Source organism: Scyliorhinus torazame, chromosome 7, assembly GCF_047496885.1.
Source record: "Scyliorhinus torazame isolate Kashiwa2021f chromosome 7, sScyTor2.1, whole genome shotgun sequence".
Taxonomy (NCBI): domain Eukaryota; kingdom Metazoa; phylum Chordata; class Chondrichthyes; order Carcharhiniformes; family Scyliorhinidae; genus Scyliorhinus; species Scyliorhinus torazame.
This window is the reverse complement of record NC_092713.1, coordinates 308,862,704-308,883,066: the sequence shown is the minus strand read 5'-3', so window position 1 is coordinate 308,883,066 and position 20,363 is coordinate 308,862,704. Positions and strand designations below refer to the sequence as shown.

The 20,363-nt window shown below is 50.4% G+C and overlaps 1 protein-coding gene across 4 annotated transcripts in view; it reads left to right on the top strand.

Annotated features, from left to right (window-relative positions):
- anxa6 (annexin A6) overlaps positions 1 to 20,363 on the top strand; it is a 182,446-nt gene that overhangs the window by 70,342 nt on the left and 91,741 nt on the right. For all 4 annotated transcript variants that reach the window (XM_072512738.1, XM_072512739.1, XM_072512736.1 and 1 more), the window contains exons 10-14: positions 4,262 to 4,357; positions 9,887 to 9,945; positions 14,010 to 14,132; positions 15,327 to 15,385; positions 18,539 to 18,617. In XM_072512738.1, coding sequence (XP_072368839.1) covers positions 4,262 to 4,357; positions 9,887 to 9,945; positions 14,010 to 14,132; positions 15,327 to 15,385; positions 18,539 to 18,617 — 416 coding nt within the window. The remainder of the gene's footprint in view (positions 1 to 4,261; positions 4,358 to 9,886; positions 9,946 to 14,009; positions 14,133 to 15,326; positions 15,386 to 18,538; positions 18,618 to 20,363) is intronic.

The following is a 20,363-nucleotide window of genomic DNA, read 5'->3' as shown; positions in this document are numbered from 1 at the left end:
TGCACGCACAGGTTGGCGTGTGTGTGTACAGGTTGGCGTGTGTGTGTGTAGAGGTTGGTGTGTGTGTACAGGTTGGTGCGCAGGCATGTGTACGTGTACAGATTGGTGTGCAGGTGTGTGTTTGTACAGGTTGGTGTGTGTATGTACAGGTTGGTGTGTGTGTATGTACAGGTTGGTGTGTGTGTACAGGTTGGTGTGTGTGTACAGGTTGGTGTGTGTGTGTGTACAGGGTGGTGTGTGTGCACGCACAGGTTGGCGTGTGTGTGTGTACAGGTTGGCGTGTGTGTGTACAGGTTGGCGTGTGTGTGTACAGGTTGGCGTGCAGGTGTGTGTACAGGTTGGCGTGCAGGTGTGTGTACTGGTTGGTGTGCAGGTGTGTGTACAGGTTGGCGTGCAGGTGTGTGTACTGGTTGGTGTGCAGTTGTGTGTGTACAGATTGGTGTGCAGGTGTGTGTGTACAGGTTGGTGTGTGTGTGTGCAGTTTGTGTACAGGTTGGTGTGTGTGTACAGGTTGGTGTGTGGGTGTACAGGTTGGTGAGCAGGTGTGTGTGTGTATACACTGGTTGTATGCGTCTGTGTGTACAGGTTGCTGTTCAGGTGTTTGTACACTGGCTCTTTGTGCCTGCATGTACAGGTTTGTGTGTGTGTGTGTGTACAGGTTGGTGAGTGTACAGGTTGGTGTGTGTACAGGTTGGTTTGTGTGTGTGTACAGGTTGGTGTGTGTTTGTACAGGTTGGTGTGTGTGTACCGGTTGGTGCGCAGGCATGTGTGCGTGTACAGATTGGTGTGCAGGTGTGTTTTTGTACAGGTTGGTGTGTGTGTGTGTACAGGGTGGTGTGTGTGCACGCTCAGGTTGGTGTGTGTGTGTACAGGTTGGCGTGCAGGTGTGTGTGTACAGGTTGGTGTGCAGGTGTGTGTGTGTACAGGTTGGTGTGCGGGTGTGTGTGTACTGGTTGGTGTGCAGGTGTGTGTGTACAGGTTGGTGTGCAGGTGTGTGTGTACTGGTTGGTGTGCAGGTGTGTGTGTACTGGTTGGTGTGCAGGTGTGTGTGTACTGGTTGGTGTGCAGGTGTGTGTGTACTGGTTGGTCTGCAGGTGTGTGTGTACAGGTTGGCGTGCAGGTGTGTGTGTACAGTTGGTGTGCAGGTGTGTGTGTACTGGTTGGTGTGCAGGTGTGTGTACAGGTTGGTGTGCAGGTGTGTGTGTACAGGTTGGTGTGTAAGTATGTGCACAGGTTGGTGTGCAGGTGTGTGTACATGTTGGTGTGCAGGTGTGTGTGTGTACAGGTTGGTGTGCAGGTGTGTGTGTACTGGTTCGTGTGCAGGTGTGTGTGTACAGGTTGGTGTGCAGGTGTGTGTGTACTGGTTGGTGTGCAAGTATGTGTACAGGTTGGTGTGCAGGTGTGTGTGTCTACAGGTTGGTGTGCAGGTGTGTGTGTCTACAGGTTGGTGTGCAGGTGTGTGTGTGTACAGGTTGGTGTGCAGGTGTGTGTGTACAGGTTGGTGTACAGGTTTGTGTGTGTGTGTACAGGTTGGTGTGTGTGTACAGGTTGGTGTGTGTGTGTGTACAGGTTGGTGTGTGTGTACAGGTTGGTGCGCAGGCATGTGTGCATGTACAGATTGGTGTGCAGGTTTTTTTTTTTACAGGTTGGTGTGTGTGCGCGTACAGGTTGGTGTGTGTGTGTGTACAGGTTGGTGTGTGTGTGTGTACAGGGTGGTGTGTGTGCACGCACAGGTTGGCGTGTGTGTGTACAGGTTGGCGTGTGTGTGTGTAGAGGTTGGTGTGTGTGTACAGGTTGGTGCGCAGGCATGTGTACGTGTACAGATTGGTGTGCAGGTGTGTGTTTGTACAGGTTGGTGTGTGTATGTACAGGTTGGTGTGTGTGTATGTACAGGTTGGTGTGTGTGTACAGGTTGGTGTGTGTGTACAGGTTGGTGTGTGTGTGTGTACAGGGTGGTGTGTGTGCACGCACAGGTTGGCGTGTGTGTGTGTACAGGTTGGCGTGTGTGTGTACAGGTTGGCGTGTGTGTGTACAGGTTGGCGTGCAGGTGTGTGTACAGGTTGGCGTGCAGGTGTGTGTACTGGTTGGTGTGCAGGTGTGTGTACAGGTTGGCGTGCAGGTGTGTGTACTGGTTGGTGTGCAGTTGTGTGTGTACAGATTGGTGTGCAGGTGTGTGTGTACAGGTTGGTGTGTGTGTGTGCAGTTTGTGTACAGGTTGGTGTGTGTGTACAGGTTGGTGTGTGGGTGTACAGGTTGGTGAGCAGGTGTGTGTGTGTATACACTGGTTGTATGCGTCTGTGTGTACAGGTTGCTGTTCAGGTGTTTGTACACTGGCTCTTTGTGCCTGCATGTACAGGTTTGTGTGTGTGTGTGTGTACAGGTTGGTGAGTGTACAGGTTGGTGTGTGTACAGGTTGGTTTGTGTGTGTGTACAGGTTGGTGTGTGTTTGTACAGGTTGGTGTGTGTGTACCGGTTGGTGCGCAGGCATGTGTGCGTGTACAGATTGGTGTGCAGGTGTGTTTTTGTACAGGTTGGTGTGTGTGTGTGTACAGGGTGGTGTGTGTGCACGCTCAGGTTGGTGTGTGTGTGTACAGGTTGGCGTGCAGGTGTGTGTGTACAGGTTGGTGTGCAGGTGTGTGTGTGTACAGGTTGGTGTGCGGGTGTGTGTGTACTGGTTGGTGTGCAGGTGTGTGTGTACAGGTTGGTGTGCAGGTGTGTGTGTACTGGTTGGTGTGCAGGTGTGTGTGTACTGGTTGGTGTGCAGGTGTGTGTGTACTGGTTGGTGTGCAGGTGTGTGTGTACTGGTTGGTCTGCAGGTGTGTGTGTACAGGTTGGCGTGCAGGTGTGTGTGTACAGTTGGTGTGCAGGTGTGTGTGTACTGGTTGGTGTGCAGGTGTGTGTACAGGTTTTGTGTGCAGGTGTGTGTACAGGTTGGTGTGCAGGTGTGTGTACAGGTTGGTGTGCAGGTGTGTGTACATGTTGGTGTGCAGGTGTGTGTGTGTGTACAGGTTGGTGTGCAGGTGTGTGTGTACAGGTTGGTGTGCAGGTGTGTGTGTACAGGTTTTGTGTGCAGGTGTGTGTGTACAGGTTGGTGTGCAGGTGTGTGTGTGCAGGTTGGTGTGCAGGTGTGTGTGTACAGGTTGGTGTGCAGGTGTGTGTGTACAGGTTGGTGTGTAAGTCTGTGCACAGGTTGGTGTGCAGGTGTGTGTACATGTTCGAGTGCAGGTGTGTGTGTGTACAGGTTGGTGTGCAGGTGTGTGTGTACTGGTTTGTGTGCAGGTGTGTGTGTACAGGTTGGTGTGCAGGTGTGTGTGTACTGGTTGGTGTGCAAGTATGTGTACAGGTTGGTGTGCAGGTGTGTGTGTCTACAGGTTGGTGTGCAGGTGTGTGTGTGTACAGGTTGGTGTGCAGGTGTGTGTGTGTACAGGTTGGTGTGCAGGTGTGTGTGTGTACTGGTTGGTGTGCAGGTGTGTGTGTACTGGTTGATGTGCAGGTGTGAGTGTGTACAGGTTGGTGTGCAGGTGTGAGTGTGTACAGGTTGGTGTGCAGGTGTGTGTGTACTGGTTGGTGTGCAAGTATGTGTACTGGTTGGTGTGCAAGTATGTGTACAGGTTGGTGTGCAGGTGTGTGTACTGGTTGGTGTGCAGGTGTGTGTGTACTGGTTGGCGTGCAGGTGTGTGTGTGTACAGGTTGGTGTGCAGGTGTGTGTGTACTGGTTGGTGTGCAAGTATGTGTACTGGTTGGTGTGCAAGTATGTGTACAGGTTGGTGTGCAGGTGTGTGTACATGTTGGTGTGCAGGTGTGTGTGTGTACAGGTTGGTGTGCAGGTGTGTGTGTACAGGTTGGTGTGCAGGTGTGTGTGTACAGGTTGTGTGCAGGTGTGTGTACAGGTTGGTGTGCAGGTGTGTGTGTGTACAGGTTGGTGTGCAGGTGTGTGTGTGTACAGGTTGGTGTGCAGGTGTGTGTGTGTACAGGTTGGTGTGCAGGTGTGTGTGTGTACAGGTTGGTGTGCAGGTGTGTGTGTGTACAGGTTGGTGTGCAGGTGTGTGTGTACAGGTTGGTGTGCAGGTGTGTGTGTGTACAGGTTGGAGTGTGTGTACACAGATTGGTGTGTGTGTACTGGTTCGTGTGCAGGTGTGTGTACAGTTTGGTGTGCAGGTGTGTGTGTACAGGTTGGTGTGCAGGTGTGTGTGTATAGGTCGGTGTGCAGGTGTGTGTACCTCAGTGATTATTGCTGACCTCTCTGTTTGGAATGTCTCAGTGTTTGACGAGTATCAGAAGATCGCTGGGAAGGAAATCGAAGAGAGCCTGAGGGGTGAACTGTCGGCTGATTTTGAGAAGCTGATGCTGGCTGTGGGTAAGATGTCTCACTGGCTCGCCCTGTGTTAGTGCCCGGGGGGGGGGGGGGGGGGGGGCGTGGGGGGGGGGGGGGGGGGGCTGTGTGGAATCTTGAACCTTTAAAGGTCTTGGATTGGCTAAACAGTGAAAACAGGCGCTTAGGCCATTTACTGCGGGGAAAAGTCTCGTTTTCCAGCTAATTAATGATGTCATGATTTGTCAAAGTGCCGGTGGACACTGAAAATGACAATTCCAGGTTTGGCACCCGAGTGCTGAGTAAACATAATTTTCCTGGGGCATGCACACCCATTTCCGCCAAAGGTGTGAAGTGTGCAGGCTGCCACAAGGTGGCGGGTTTCAGGATGGTACTGGGGTCGAGGCTCCAAACTGGGGATCCTAATGGAGGGGATCCGGCGGATGGAGGTCCTGTACCCACAAGTGGGAGAAGGAATCGCATCCTCCTGCCCCTCACCCCTGCGGCAGCTGGTGCTGCTCCGCATGGCCTCCATTCCTCGAGCAGTCCAAGGGAACCCCTAGCAAGATGCCCAGGACAAACCTCTGGGCAGTAAACGGTGATCTAGCCCTCGGAATGTCAAGCTGGTCGCTGTTAGGAGGGAACATTCGATCAAATACTGGTGATCAAATGGCCTGGGACCCCTTTACTCAGCGCTTTGGCAGGCAATTTAATTCTCGGTCAGCCCCTGAATGATCCTCCAGGCAGCCAATTCCTAGCTCAGGATTTAACTCCTTTCGCCAGATGGCATCTGCATTAAATGTGGGCTAAACCAAAATTATAAACTTCGAACGCCATCTTGGCCACTGTGGGGGCCTCCGTAGCGCTGAGGGTATCTTGGGAAAGTCGGCCAATGAATCTCTACGGAAATATGGATATTGTAACTGAACATTCCAGTTCAATTCCCCAAAGCGACGTCCGTGAATCCGCCTGGATTTTATTAATGATCCCACAGCTTCATGGTTATTTCCAGCGATAGGCCGCACACATCCCCCTCCAGCCGAGGTTGTGAAGCAGACTTCCCGGCCCTTGTCAAACACTCTCCCCACTCCATAAACATCGAACCCACACTACCCTGTAGGCCCAGCCATGATGTGGCCCCCAGAAGCGGAGCCAACCTCCCAATTCAAACGTATACATCGCTGGGCAATCCGAGGGGCCACCTACCCCTCCGGCACCTGCGACACCCCACAGATCGCCACCATAGGGTCCAGCTTCACCTCAGCCCCGACAATCCTTGACCGCCTTCCAAACGCCGCCTTCCAAAAGCTCGCCAACTCCGCACACCGTGAGAACACATGGGTATGGTTCGCCAGCCCCCTCCCACACCTCTCGCACCCGCCCGCCAGCCCTGGGAATACATCACTCATCCAAACCCGAGTGGGTGGACCCTGTGCACCACCTTAAATTGTGTCAAACCCATTCTTGCACAGGAGGAGGTTGAGTTCACTTGCCGCATAGCCTCACACTGATGCACTATCAATTACGACGAGAGTAGAGAGTAACCGAGGCTTTATTACACAGAGATGTGTGGCCTCCTACAGCTGCTGCCGAAATGGCTGCAACTCGGTGAGCACGCACATTTATACTCCGCCTACTGGGCGGAGCCAGCAGGCAGGGATCTACCCCCGTACCTGTAGTACAGGAGCCTTACCGTATTACCTCTCGTATGTGATATATACAACAGTGGTGACTACCACCCATCCGATATCCCTCTCCAACTCCTCCTCCCACTTCCTCGTGATTCTTTGTAGCATATATCTATCCCTGCTCTCCCAACCATATATATATATCCCCAATCCTGCAAACCCCACCTCATCCGGAACAGCAATTTGTCCAGAAGTTTATAGCTGGTACCTGAGGGAACGAAGGCAGCTCCGTGCGCGCAAAGCCCCTCACCTGCCAGTACCAAACTCACTCCCCCTTGGTAACTCAAACTTTGCCCGCAGTTCCTCTAGCCCAGCGAATCTCCCCCTCCGAAAGCATGTCCCTGACCCACCTCAACCGCTCCTCCCTCCATCGTCTATATATCCCATCCACCCCCCCCCCCCCCCCTGCCATGAACCTATGCTTGTCACACAATGTAGTCATCCCCGACCTGTGATCCAGTTTAAAGTGCCTCCTCAACTGGTTCCAAATCTTTCCAGACAACTCCACCACTGGACTCCCCGTGTACTTCGCCATCTGGTCCCGGCCCCTTCCCCGACTGCATCATGCCAATACATTCCATCAACTCCATTAGCCTTAATGGGTCCTCCAACGCCGACCCCCTCCCTTCCCGCCCCTGCCTTTGCAACAAAGCCCTCTTCACCCTCGCCACCTTCCCTGCCCCCACACATTTGAGATTAGCACATCCACCCTCCGAAAAAGGCCTGAGGGCAAAAAGTCGGGAAGGACTGAAACAGGAATCTTGGCAGCACGTTCACCTCCCCCACCTGCGCCCTTGCCGCCAATGCCAGGTGCAGCGTAACCCACCTTTTAAAGACCCCTTGACCTCCTCGACCAACCCGTCAGGCTCCACCAGTGCATAGTGGCCCACTCCTGCGTTACCTGGATCCTCAGATATTGAAACCGTTCCCTTGCCACCTTAAATGGCAAGCCCTCGGGTTCGCTCACCCCCCCCCCCCCCAAATCTCTCCGGTAAGCCCATGATTCTGCCCAAAGCCTTTTATTCGTATATAGGGAGCAAGCGGGTAACTAGAGAAAGGATTGGCCCACTCAAAGACAAAAGAGGGAATTTATGCGTGGAGTCAGAGGAAATGGGTGAGATTCTTAATGAGCACTTTGCATCGGTATTCACCAAGGAGAGGGACATGGCGGATGTTGAGGCTAAGGATGGATGTTTAAATACTCTAGGTCAAGTCGGCATAAGGAAGGGGGAAATTTTGGGAATTCTAAAAGGCATTAAGGTGGACAAGTCCCCAGGACCGGATGGGATCTATCCCAGGTTACTGAGGGAAACGAGGGAAGAAATAGCTGGGGCCTTAACAGATATCTTTGCAGCATCCTTGAGCACGGGTGAGATCCCAGAGGACTGGAGAATTGCTAATGTTGTCCCGTTGTTTAAGAAGGGTAGCAGGGATAATCCAGGGAAATATAGACCTGTGAGCTTGACGTCAGTGGTAGGTAAACTGTTGGAGAAGATACTGAGGGATAGGATTTATTCACATTTGGAAGAAAATAGACTTATCAGTGATAGGCAGCATGGTTTTGTGCAGGGAAGGTCATGTCTCACAAACCTAATAGAATTCTTTGAGGAAGTGACGACGTTAATTGATGAGGGAAGGGCTGTAGATGTCATATACATGGACTTCAGTAAGGCGTTTGATTAAGTTTCCCATGGCAGGTTGATGGAAAAAATGAAGTCGTATGAGGTTCAGGGTGTACTAGCTAGATGGATAAAGAACTGGCTGGGCAACAGGAGACAGAGAGTAGTGGTGGAAGGGAGTGTCTCAAAATGGAGAAAGGTGACTAGTGTTATTCCACAGGGATCCGTGCTCGGACCACTGTTGTTTGTGATCTACATAAATGAGCTGGACGAAGGTATAGGTGGTCTGATTAGCAAGTTTGCAGATGATACTAAGATTGGTGGAGTTGCAGATAGCGAGGAGACTGTCAGAGAATACAGCAAAATATAAATAGATTGGAGAGTTGGGCAGAGAAATGGCAGATGGAGTTCAATCCAGGCAAATGCGAGGTGATGTATTTTGGAAGATCTAATTCAAGAGCGGACTATACGGCCAATGGAAGGGTCCTCAGGAAAATTGATGTACAGAGAGATCTGGGAGTTCAGGTCCATTGTACCCTGAAGGTGGCAACGCAGGTCGATAGAGTGGTCAAGAAGGCATACAGCATGCTTGCCTTCATCGGACGGGGTATTGAGTACAAGAGTCGGCAGGTCATGTTACAGTTGTATAGGACTTTGGTTAGGCCACATTTGGAATACTGCGTGCAGTTCTGGTCGCCACATTACCAGAAGGATGTGGATGCTTTAGAGAGGGTGCAGAGGAGGTTCACCAGGATGTTGCCTGGTATGGAGGGGGCTAGCTATGAAGAAAGGTTGAGTAGATTAGGATTGTTTTTGTTGGAAAGACGGAGGTTGAGGGGGGAGCTGATTGAGGTCTACAAAATTATGAGAGGTATGGACAGGGTGGATAGCTACAAGCTTTTTCCAAGAGTGGGCGTGTCAATTACAAGGGGTCACGATTTCAAGGTGAGTGGGGGAATGTTTAAGGGAGATGTGCGTGGAAAGTTTTTTATGCAGATGGTGGTGGGTGCCTGGAATGCTTTGCCAGCGGAGGTGGTAGATGTGGGCACAATAGCATCATTTAAGATGCATCTAGACAGATATATGAACGGGCGGGGAACAGAGGTAAGTAGATCCTTGGAAAATAGGTGACAGGTTCAGATAAAGGATCTGGATCGGCGCAGGCTGGGAGGGCCGAAGGGCCTGTTCCTGTGCTATAATTTTCTTCTTTGTTCTTGTTCATACTTTCCAATGGGTTTGACATGAACAGTAACAAGTCATTCGGTTACAGCGACAACCGGTGCTCCCTGCCTCACCTCTCCCTCACAATCCTCCGCCACTCAACCGAGACCTGAAGTGCCATCGCCAAGGGCTCAATCGCCAATGCAAGCAACAGCGGCGACAGCGGGCACCCCTGCCTCGTCCCTCTATTCAACCCAAAATAACCCCAGTTTGTCTCATTCGTTCACACACTTGCCGGGCGGGACACACACAACAACCGGACCCGTGCCGCAAACCTCGGCCCAAACCTAAACCTCCCCAAAATCTCAAACAGATATCTCCACTCAACCCGATCAAAGGCCTTCTCCATGTCCATGGACACTATCACCTCCGGCACTCGCCACCCTGACAATTACAATCAGCAGCTCCTAATGTTAACCGAGAGCTGCCTCCCCTTCACAAAGCCCGTTTGGTCCTCCCGGGACCACCTCCGGCACACACCCCTCCAACCTTCTCACCAGTGCCTTTGCCAAGATATTCACGTCTTGTGTTTAGCAGAAAGATGGGCCTCTAGGAGCCGCACTCCAATGGATCCTTCCTCTTTTTCGGGATCAGCAAAATCGACACCTGCGGCAACATAGGCGGCCACTTCCCCTTTTCCCCCGCCTCACTAAACATGTCTGAAAGGTGGGGGGCCTACTTCATCGCGAACTGCTTATAAAATTCCGCCGGGAAGCCATCTGGTCCCGGCCCTTCCCGGACTACATCATGCCAATACATTCCATCAACTCCATTAGCCTTAACGGGTTGTCCAACGCCGGCCCTATCCCCTCGTCCAGCCCCGGGAATTCCAGCTCATCCAAAACCCACCCCATATCCGCCTCCCTCATAAAAGGCCTCAAACCCTTCATTTATCCTCTCCAGATCCGACTCCATGTCTATCATACCACAACGTTCAAGATTACTAGGCGTCAATGTGATATTTTCAAATAATATTCTTTGTCAATGTTATCGAATTGGCCTATTTTCACTGAATTTTGCCTGTGTTTTTTTTCCCCATCCCCTAGTCAGATGCGCCAGGAATACCAAGGAATATTTTGCCAACAGACTATACAAAGCGATGAAGGTAAAACAACAGAGACTTTCCACAGAGGTACATGAGCGGCTGGCCATTCAGCCCCTCAAACCTGCTTCACCATTCAATACGTACATGGCCGATCTTCGATGTCATCAACACCCCCACCCACACCTCACTTCCTGTCCAAGAATCCAAGGATATCCTGGAGCATTATATTCCCCCAGAATCTATTCAGACACAGTTTATTCCCACTGAATATAGCTGGAAGCAATCTATTCCCACTCAATATATCTGGGAGCAGTCTATTCCCACTGAATATATCCGGAACCTGGCTATTCCCACTGAATATATCTGGGAGTAGTATATTCCCACTGAATATATCCGGGAGCAGTATACTCCCACTGAATATATCCAGAAGCAGTATATTCCCACTGAATATATCCGGAAGCAGTCTATTCCCACTGAATATATCTGAGAGCAGTTTATTCCCATTGAATATATCCGGAAGCAGTATATTCCTGCTGAATATATCCGGATACAGTATATTCCCACTGAATATATACGGAAGCTGTCTATTCCCACTGAATATATCTGGGAGCAGTCTATTCGCACTAAATATATTCGGACGCAGTATATTCCCGCTGAATATATCCGGAAGCTGTCTATTCCCACTGAATATGTCCGGAAGCAGTATATTCCCAATGAATATATCCCAAAGCAATCTATTCCCACTGAATATATCCGGAAACAGTCTATTCCCACTGAATATATCCGGAAGCTGTCTATTCCCATTGAATATATCTGGGAGCAGTCTATTCCCACTGAATATATCCAGAAGCAGTATATTCCCACTGAATATATCCGGAAACAGTCTATTCCCACTGAATATATCCGGAAGCAGTCTATTCCCACTGAATATACCTGAGAGCAGTTTATTCCCAATGAATATATCCGGACGCAGTATATTCCCGCTGAATATATCCGGAAGCAGTCTTTTCCCACTGAATATATCTGGAAGCTGTCTATTCCCAATGAATATATCCGGAAGCAGTCTTTTCCCACTGAATATATCCGGAAGCTGTCTATTCCCACTGAATATATCCAGAAGCAGTCTTTTCCCACTGAATATATCCCAAAGCAATCTTTTCCCACTGAATATATCCGGAAGCAGTATATTCCCACTGAATATATCCGGACGCAGTATATTCCTGCTGAATATATCCGGAAGCAGTATATTCCCACTGAATATACCTGAGAGCAGTTTATTCCCAATGAATATATCCGGAAGCAGTATATTCCTGCTGAATATATCCTGAAGCAGTATATTCCCACTGAATATATCCGGACGCAGTATATTCCCGCTGAATATATCCGGAAGCAGTATATTCCCATTGAATATATCTGGGAGCAGTCTATTCCCACTGAATATATCCAGAAGCAGTATATTCCCACTGAATATGTCTGGAAGCAGTCTATTCCCATTGAATATATCCCAAAGCAATCTATTCCCACAGAATATATCCGGAAGCTGTCTATTCCCACTGAATATATCCGGAAGCTGTCTATTCCCATTGAATATATCCTGAAGCAGTATATTCCCGCTGAATATATCCGGAAGCAGTCCATTCCCACTGAATATATCCGGAAGCAGTATATTCCCACTGAATATATCTGGAAGCAGTCTATTCCCACTGAATATATCCGGAAGCAGTCTATTCCCAATGAATATATCCGGAAGCAGTCTTTTCCCACTGAATATATCCCAAAGCAATCTTTTCCCACTGAATATATCCGGAAGCTGTCTATTCCCACTGAATATATCCAGAAGCAGTATATTCCCACTGAATATATCCGGACGCAGTATATTCCCACTGAATATATCTGGGAGCTGTCTATTCTCACTGAATATATCTGGAAGCAGTATATTGCCACTGAATATATCTGGGAGCAGTCTTTCCCCACTGAATATATCCGGAAGCAGTATATTCCCACTGAATATATCTGGAAGCAGTATATTCCCACTGAATATATCCGGACGCAGTATATTCCCACTGAATATATCCAGAAGCAGTCTATTCCCACTGAATATATCTGGAAGCAGTCTATTCCCACTGAATATATCCCAAAGCAATCTTTTCGCACTGAATATATCCGGAAGCAGTATATTCCCACTGAATATATCCGGACGCAGTATATTCCCACTGAATATATCTGGGAGCTGTCTATTCCCACTGAATATATCTGGAAGCAGTATATTGCCACTGAATATATCTGGGAGCTGTCTATTCCCACTGAATATATCCGGACGCAGTATATTCCCACTGAATATATCCAGAAGCAGTCTATTCCCACTGAATATATCTGGAAGCAGTCTATTCCCACTGAATATATCCCAAAGCAATCTTTTCCCACTGAATATATCCGGAAGCAGTATATTCCCACTGAATATATCCGGACGCAGTATATTCCCACTGAATATATCTGGGAGCTGTCTATTCCCACTGAATATATCTGGAAGCAGTATATTGCCACTGAATATTTCTGGGAGCAGTCTTTCCCCACTGAATATATCCGGAAGCAGTATATTCCCAATGAATATATCCGGAAGCAGTATATTCCCAATGAATATATCCGGAAGCAGTATATTCCCACTGAATATATCCGGACGCAGTCTATTCCCACTGAATATATCTGGGAGCAGTCTATTCCCAATGAATATATCCGGAAGCAGTATATTCCCAATGAATATATCCGGAAGCAGTATATTCCCAATGAATATATCCGGAAGCAGTATATTCCCACTGAATATATCCGGTCGCAGTCTATTCCCACTGAATATATCTGGGAGCAGTCTATTCCCACTGAATACATCCGGAAGCAGTATATTCCCAATGAATATATCCGGAAGCAGTATATTCCCACTGAATATATCCGGAAGCCGTCTATTGCCACAGAATATATCTGGGAGCAGTATATTCCCGCTGGATATATCCGGAAGCAGTATATTGCCACTGAATATATCCGGAAGCAGTCTATTGCCACAGAATATATCTGGGAGCAGTATATTCCCGCTGGATATATCCGGAAGCAGTCTATTGTCACTGAATACTCTTTTGCAGAGCAGCATCTCTGGTTAAGTTGCAGATGTAACCGCTAACAGTAAAAAGGAGGGACGTACGGTGCTTTCCAGGAATTCAGGACATCCCGAGCCATTTTTACTGTTCAGTTGTGTGTTGAGGGATTCACTGACATTTGTTGCCTGCCCAAGCGAAGGTGACGGTGACCAGCTGCAATAGTCGTATTCATTTGATAAAACTGAGTGGCTCGGCCACCTCCGCGATTCCAGCACTTAGCGGAGGGTCCGCAGTCACATGGGGACCAGACCGGGTAAGACCGGCAGATTCCCTTCTCCAAAGGATAGGAGTGAACCAGATGGGGTTTTATGACAATCCAGTAGTTTCCAAATCACTGTTACCGATTGTAGCTTTTTATTGCAGATTTATATTGTGGTCATAGGTAATCCTAAAATGTTTTACAGCAAGTCCTTCTCAAGATAGTCGCGATTACAATGTAACCAATCTGCACAGAGGGTGCTACAAACACCAACCATTTAGGTGACTAGATAGTGTTTTAGTAAGATTAATAAGAGGTAAATACAACCAAGAACATTGACGAGAACTCCCCATGTCTTCTCTGAAATGGTAATGTTGCATCTATTACACCTTTCTGAGAAGGTAGACCGGGCCCCGGTTTAACATCCCATCTGAAAGACGGCATTTGCAACAGTGCAGCACTCCCTCACTATTGCCTGGGAGCTCGAGGCCACAGTATGTGCTCAATGCTCTGGAACGGGGTTTGACCCCACATCTTTCCGCCTCAGGCACGGAGCCACAGCTAACAGCTGGAAGAATGGGAGTGATTCCCTATCGGAGGCTGAACGTTCCTTGTACAGTGCCCAGTGTCCGTGATGTAGTCACAAACAAAGTATTCACTCCATGCAGCAAACTATTTGCGGAGTGAAGTGTAACAGAGATCTCTCTCTCTCTCCCTCTCCCTCTCTCTCTCTCTCCCCCTCTCTCTTTCTCTCTCCTTCTCTCTCTATCCATGTGCAGGGTATGGGTACGAGGGACAACACCCTGATCCGGATCATGGTTTCCCGCAGCGAGATCGATATGTTTGACATCAGGGAAGAGTTTAGGATGAAGTATGAGAAATCGCTGCACAATATGATTCGGGTGAGTGTTACCATTAAGTGTTTGATCGCCCGGGGGATGATTGTTCAATCCGCACATCAACCTAACGTTTCCCACTTACCTGGGCCAGTCATTTAGCACAGAAGTATTCTTGATGCAGCGCTATGATGTCCTGGGCTAGAGAGAGGGGGACAATCACCCAGGGTTCCTGCTCCTGTATGTCTATGTATGCATGAGTGTATGTGTGCACATGTTTGCATATGGTGTGGGTTTGTGCAAATGTTTGTGTGCTTTTGTGTGCATGTGTGCGTGGGTGAGTGGGTTTGCGTGTGGGAGAGCCTGTCGGCATGCGTACATATGTAAGTGGGTGTGTGCATGTGTATGCGTGGGTGAGTGGGTGCGCATGCGAGTATGTGTGAGTGGCCGTGTAAGTGTTTGTGTGAGGGTGTGCCTGAGTGGAGGGCTGCGCGGGTGGAGGGCTGCGCGGGTGGAGGGCTGCGCGGGTGGAGGGCTGCGCGGGTGGAGGGCTGCGCGGGTGGAGGGCTGCGCGGGTGGAGGGCTGCGCGGGTGGAGGGCTGCGCGGGTGGAGGGCTGCGCGGGTGGAGGGCTGCGCGGGTGGAGGGCTGCGCGGGTGGAGGGCTGCGCGGGTGGAGGGCTGCGCGGGTGGAGGGCTGCGCGGGTGGAGGGCTGCGCGGGTGGAATGAGGGCTGCGGCGCGGGGGGGATGAGGGCTGCGGCGCGGGGGGGATGAGGGCGCGGGGGGGATGAGGGCGCGGGTGGTGATGGGTAATGACCGAGCCAGCTCTGCTACCATGGTCAATCTTTCACTTAAAGTGAAAGAAAAATGGCAACTTGGTTGAGATACTCCAGGGAGACTGCCGGGGGTGGAATCGAAGCATATCCTCACGTGACTGAATGGGACATCTTTTGCAGCCTCACCACTGATGGGCGGCTCCCTCAGTGGCAAGGAGTCACATTGGGCACCGGGCAAAGGCAGTCAAAAGTGGCAGGTGGCTCCTGCGCATGCTCCTGATTGGCATTGCTGGCGTGCCAGCCCATCGTGTAGTGTGAGGAGGGAGAGATTGAGGGGAAGGGAGGAATGCGGTTACCTCCTCGCTGTCGGGACCACTAACCCAGCAGTTAATACCATGGTGGCGAGTCGAGGGACGGATTGTGGTACAATAAAGGCAGAAATGGTTCCCACTGTATTGACACACTGCTGTCCACTTCCTTTCAGAGTGACACCTCCGGAGATTACAAGCGAGCTCTGCTGCGACTCTGCGGAGGCGATGATGAGTAAGGTTCTGCATGTCAGCATTGCTCCCTGTGTGATTAATACGGGTCAGCATTTCCCAGTCTCCAGGTCCCCATCAATACTGAGGCCAAGTATCAATCTGCTTGATGGTGCAGATAATCAGGGGTGGGCGGTTAAAGAAATCCTGAAAGGTTTTGCTGATGTGAGACGGGTCAGTTAGCCACTGAAAGAGGAAAGAAGCAGATGGAAGGAATTGATAGGGCGGATAGACAGAAACAATCTCCTCTGCTGGGAGAGAGTCCAGAGCAAAGGGGCGTAACGTTAAGAGCTGTGCTAGTCAGGTGTTGCTTCACACCAAGGGATACAGGGCCGGGATTCTCCCCTACCCGACAGGGCGGGGGCCCCGGCGGGATGGAGCGGCGGGAACCACTCCGGCGTCGGGCCGCCCCAAAGGTGCGGATTTCTCCTCACCTATAGGGGCGAAGCCCTCACCTGGAGGGGCTAGGCCCGCGCCGGAGTGGTTGGCGCGCCCCCGGCCGGCGGGAAAGGCCTTTGGCGCCACGCCAGTCGGGGTCGAAGGGACTGCCCCGGGCGGCAGAGATCCGCGCATACGCAGGAGCGTCAGCAGCTGCTGACGTCATCCCCGCGCATGCGCAGGGGGGGGGGGTCACTTCTGTGGCCGAGGCGGAAGGAAAAGAGTGCCCCCACGGCACAGGCCCGCCCGTGGATCGTGGGGGCACCCCCCCGGGGCCAGATCGCCCGGCGCGCCCCCCAGGACCCCGGAGCCCGCCCGCACTGTCGGTCCCGCCGGTAAGAGAGGTGATTTGATTCACTGCGGCGGGGCTGGCATGACAGCAGCGGGACTTCGGCCCATCGCGGGCCGGAGAATCGCCGGGGGGGGGGGGGGGCGCTATTCCTGCCCCCGCCGAATTTTCGGTGCCAGAGAATTCGGCAGCCAGCGGGGGCGGGATTCATGACGCCCCCCCCCTGGTGATTCTCCGACCCGGCGGGGGGTCGGAGAATCCCGCTCCTCCAAAATGCTGCTGAGGCTCCAATGAAATTTCAAAACTGAGAACAATAGAGTTTCGCTGGGTCAGGCCATTTAGTCACAGAACCAAACTGGACAGAGGTTATGTTAGTGGATAGCCATGATCTACAGATGCTAGAACAGGCTCGAGGGGCTGAATGGACTCCCCTCCTGTTCCCATGTTCCTAACTTCCCAGGAAGAGAATGCAAAGGAGCTTTGATTGTGGAATTGGATGACTTTGTCGCTGAACACAAAGCTCTACACTGGGCTCCTCCACTTTCTGCAACAGAACCGCTGGGTTGACTTCAGTTCTGTTGGAGGTGGATCCGTCTCGTGGAGCCGCTGCTATTTGCAACAAAGAAAGGATGTCCATTTCTCACTCTCCCGCCCTCCACCCCAGTGCGTAGCAGGCTGTGGTGGATAATGGAGAGCTCCCAAAAGGTGGGCTTGCACATACAGTTGAGTATCACCTTCAGCACCAGAGTAAAGAAGAATCCAAGATAAAGGCTAGAGGACTTGGGAGGGTTGGGTTGGGGTTAAGATTGGGTTGGGCTCTGTTGAGTTGGGGGTTGGGTTCTGTTAGATTGGGGTTAGGGTTGAGTAGGGCTTGTCTGCATTTGGGTTAGGGTTGAGCTGAGTTTGGCTTGTTGGTGTTAGGGTTGGGTTGGGGTAGGGTTAAGTTGGACTTGTCTGCGTTGGGGTTAGGGTTGAGCTGAGTTTGGCTGGTTGGTGTTAGGGTTGGGTTGGGGTAGGGTTAAGTTGGACTTGTCTGCGTTGGGGTTAGGGTTGAGCTGAGTTTGGCTGGTTGGTGTTAGGGTTGGGTTGGGGTAGGGTTAAGTTGGGCTTGTCTGGGTTGGGGTTAGGGTTGAGCTGGGTTTGGCTGGTTGGTGTTAGGGTTGCATTGGGCTTGTTTAGTTTGGGGTTAGGGATGCATTGGGCTCGGTTGGGTTGAGTTAGGGTTGGGTTGGACAGTGCTAGGTTGGGCTTGCTTATGCTAGCTTAAGGGTTGAGTTGGGATGGGGAGGGTTAGGGTTGGGGAGGGTTAGCGTTGGGCTTGGTTGAGTTAGGGTTGGGGAGAGTTAGGGGTGGGCTTGGTTGGGGAGGGTTGAGGTAGGGTTAGGATGGGGAGGGTTAGGGTTGGCGAGAGTTAGCGTTGGGCTTGGTTGGGTTAGGGTTGGGCTTGGGTTGGGAGGGTTGAATTGGGTGGGGGAGGGTTGAGTTGTGTTGGGGCGGTTTACGTTGGGCTTGGTCAGGCTGTTAAATTAGGAAGAGGCTGGTGATGAAGATGACATCTGGCTAAGGCTTAACCTCATGGAGATTTTACTGGGGAGTGGCTAGTTTGGGTCCTGTAGATAGAAGACAACAACAACTTGCTTTCAGATAGCACCTTTTAAAGTAATGAAAGAACCCAAGGTGCTTCAGAGGAGTGATTATAAAAAAAAAAAAAAGATTTGGCACTTAGCCACATAAAGAGTCATCCAGACTCGAAACGTTGCCCCCCTTCTCCCTCCACAGATGCTGTCACACCTGCTGAGATTGTCCAGCATTTTCTGTTTTTGTGTAAGGACAAAGTTTCGTCAAAGAGATAGATTTTAAGGAGTGTTCCAAAGAGGACGGCAGGGTAGCACAGTGGTTAGCACTGTTGCTTCACAATGTTGGGGTCCCAGGTTCGATTCCCGGCTTGCGTCACTGTCTGTGTGGAGTCTGCACGTTCTCCCCGTGTCTGCGTGGGTTTCCTCTGGGTGCTCCTGTTTCCTCCCACAAGTCCAGAAAGATGTGCTTTTTAGGTGAATTGGACATTCTGAATTCTCCCTCTGTGTACCCGAACAGGCGCCGGAATGTGGCGACTAGGGGAGGCGAGGAATGGGTAAACAGGGCATTGAGCCAGTTACGATACAGACAGCAGAGCAATGGGATGAGCTTGAGTTTATAAAGTTTGGAAGTTAGGATGGATGAGGCTTTCGGCAGCAGATTGGCTGAGACGGGACGACATTACGGAGGTAGGAGTAGGCAATCTTGATGGTGCAGATCTGTTGTTGGAAGCCCGTCTTGGGATCAGATGCGTCCATTGTGTTCCCCATGTTATTTTCAGAGCCCCCCCCCCCCGCCCTCCTCCCGTTCCATTCCTGGGCCTCACCACATTGTACTGTGTGTTTGATGTTGCAGTGCCGCAGGTGAATTTTTCCCCGAAGCCGCGCAGGTTGCCTATCAGATTTGGGAAGTCAGCGCCGCTACTCGAATCGAGGTTTGGTTTGCACAAGTAGCTTCAGCCCCTCTTTTCCCTCACTCCCCACCCCCTGGACCCTGCTGCGCTTTCCCTTCCACCTTCCGCTCGATGCAAGCTTGCGTTTGATCCGTCTGTGCGAGGCACACAACTCCGATCTTAAAGAGACAGTCTTCGCCGGTCGAGTCAATTTAAAGGTTTTTTTGGGGAGCTGAAATTCGAAGAGTATTGCAAATTGGAACGGTGACCATTGTTCTTCATGCCCATCGGGTGCAGCACTGTGGGATGAACAAAGAACAATACAGCACAGCAACAGGCCCTTCGGCCCTCCAAGCCTGTACCAGTCATGATACCATCCTTGGCCAAAACCCTTAAGAACAATAAAAATGAATGACAATTTTTTTAATCTGAAAGAACATTACAAACATTTCTGAGTGACCATCACACAAAGTGCAATAGCATTCAGGTTCTCTACATAGATCAAAGTTGCGCTCTGAGCTGCTTCAATGCAGTCAAAGAAAAGTTACAGACATTTCAAAATAGTCAATACAAAAGTTACAAGATCACATTGCACTCTTGAGGTGATTCATGTATTGCGGCCCAGGGTTCAGAGAACCCCAAAGTGTATCATGGAATTCACCTTACCCACAACATTTAATAGATTTTGGTTATGGGCAGCACAAGGGCCCACTCTACAGATGTGATGCAACAGAGATCTAAAGTACTTCTAAAACAAAACAATGTTTATTCTTTGAATCCAGTTAACATTTCATAAACACACTGTAAACATCTTAGCAACTATCAACTCCCCAAAAGAATACAGTACTCTGTAAGTAACCCTTAATCTTTCCGAGCAACATCCATAAGACAAATACCCTCTTTAACAAAGACAGCAGGTTTAAATTCTCTACTGAGAGCAGTTATCACTTTTAAATTAGCAAGTGACCTGAAGACATTCTTTTCAGGCAGAGAGAGATCAAAATTACACCTTGTTTGGCTGGATGCAGCTCCAACTCTGAAAATGAAACTAAATACACACTATAGCTGCCAGCTCAAAAACTAAAGTAAAAGCGGACAGACAGCCCAGCTCCACCCACACTCTGACATCCCTGCAGCTATTTGATAAACACCCATTTCTGAAAGGTACTCTCACATGACACATGTAATATTCACCGTATACATTCAATGTGAGTCATACAGCCCGAGGGGGTTCTATACAATTCCCAGTCCCTCACTGCAGGTCTTAAACAGTGACCCTCCCCACTGCGCCTCTGCGGTGGCTGCCCCAAGCTTTAGTGCCTTTCTCAGCATGTCACCCTGGACGTTGGAATGCACCAGTCTCTAACACCCAGTCTGTAACACCCAGTCAGGGACAAGTCTTCGCGCTGATGACCAACACGCCTCGGGCAGACCAAAGAGCGTCTTTCACCGAGTTGGTGATCCTTCAGCAACATTAGAAACACAAAACTTGTACTATCGTGCTTTCCTCAACCTCCAACGTTTAAAAACCCTTTACAGCCAGTGAAGAGTTTCTGAAGTGAGGTCTCTGTTGTAATTTGGGGAGGGGTAGCAATCAATGAAACACTCCCCAGGATGAATGCTGATGAACTTCTATTACCCAAGAGTAATTTGGGCAGGTTCCCGATATTGTTGTCTTTGAGAGGCTATGGGGTGCCTTAGTTGGCATCATGGGAATCTGTGACTCCCATTAAGTCAGACACCCTTCCCCCTTGCCCATAAAAATGGAATTTAAAGCAGACTGTTAGG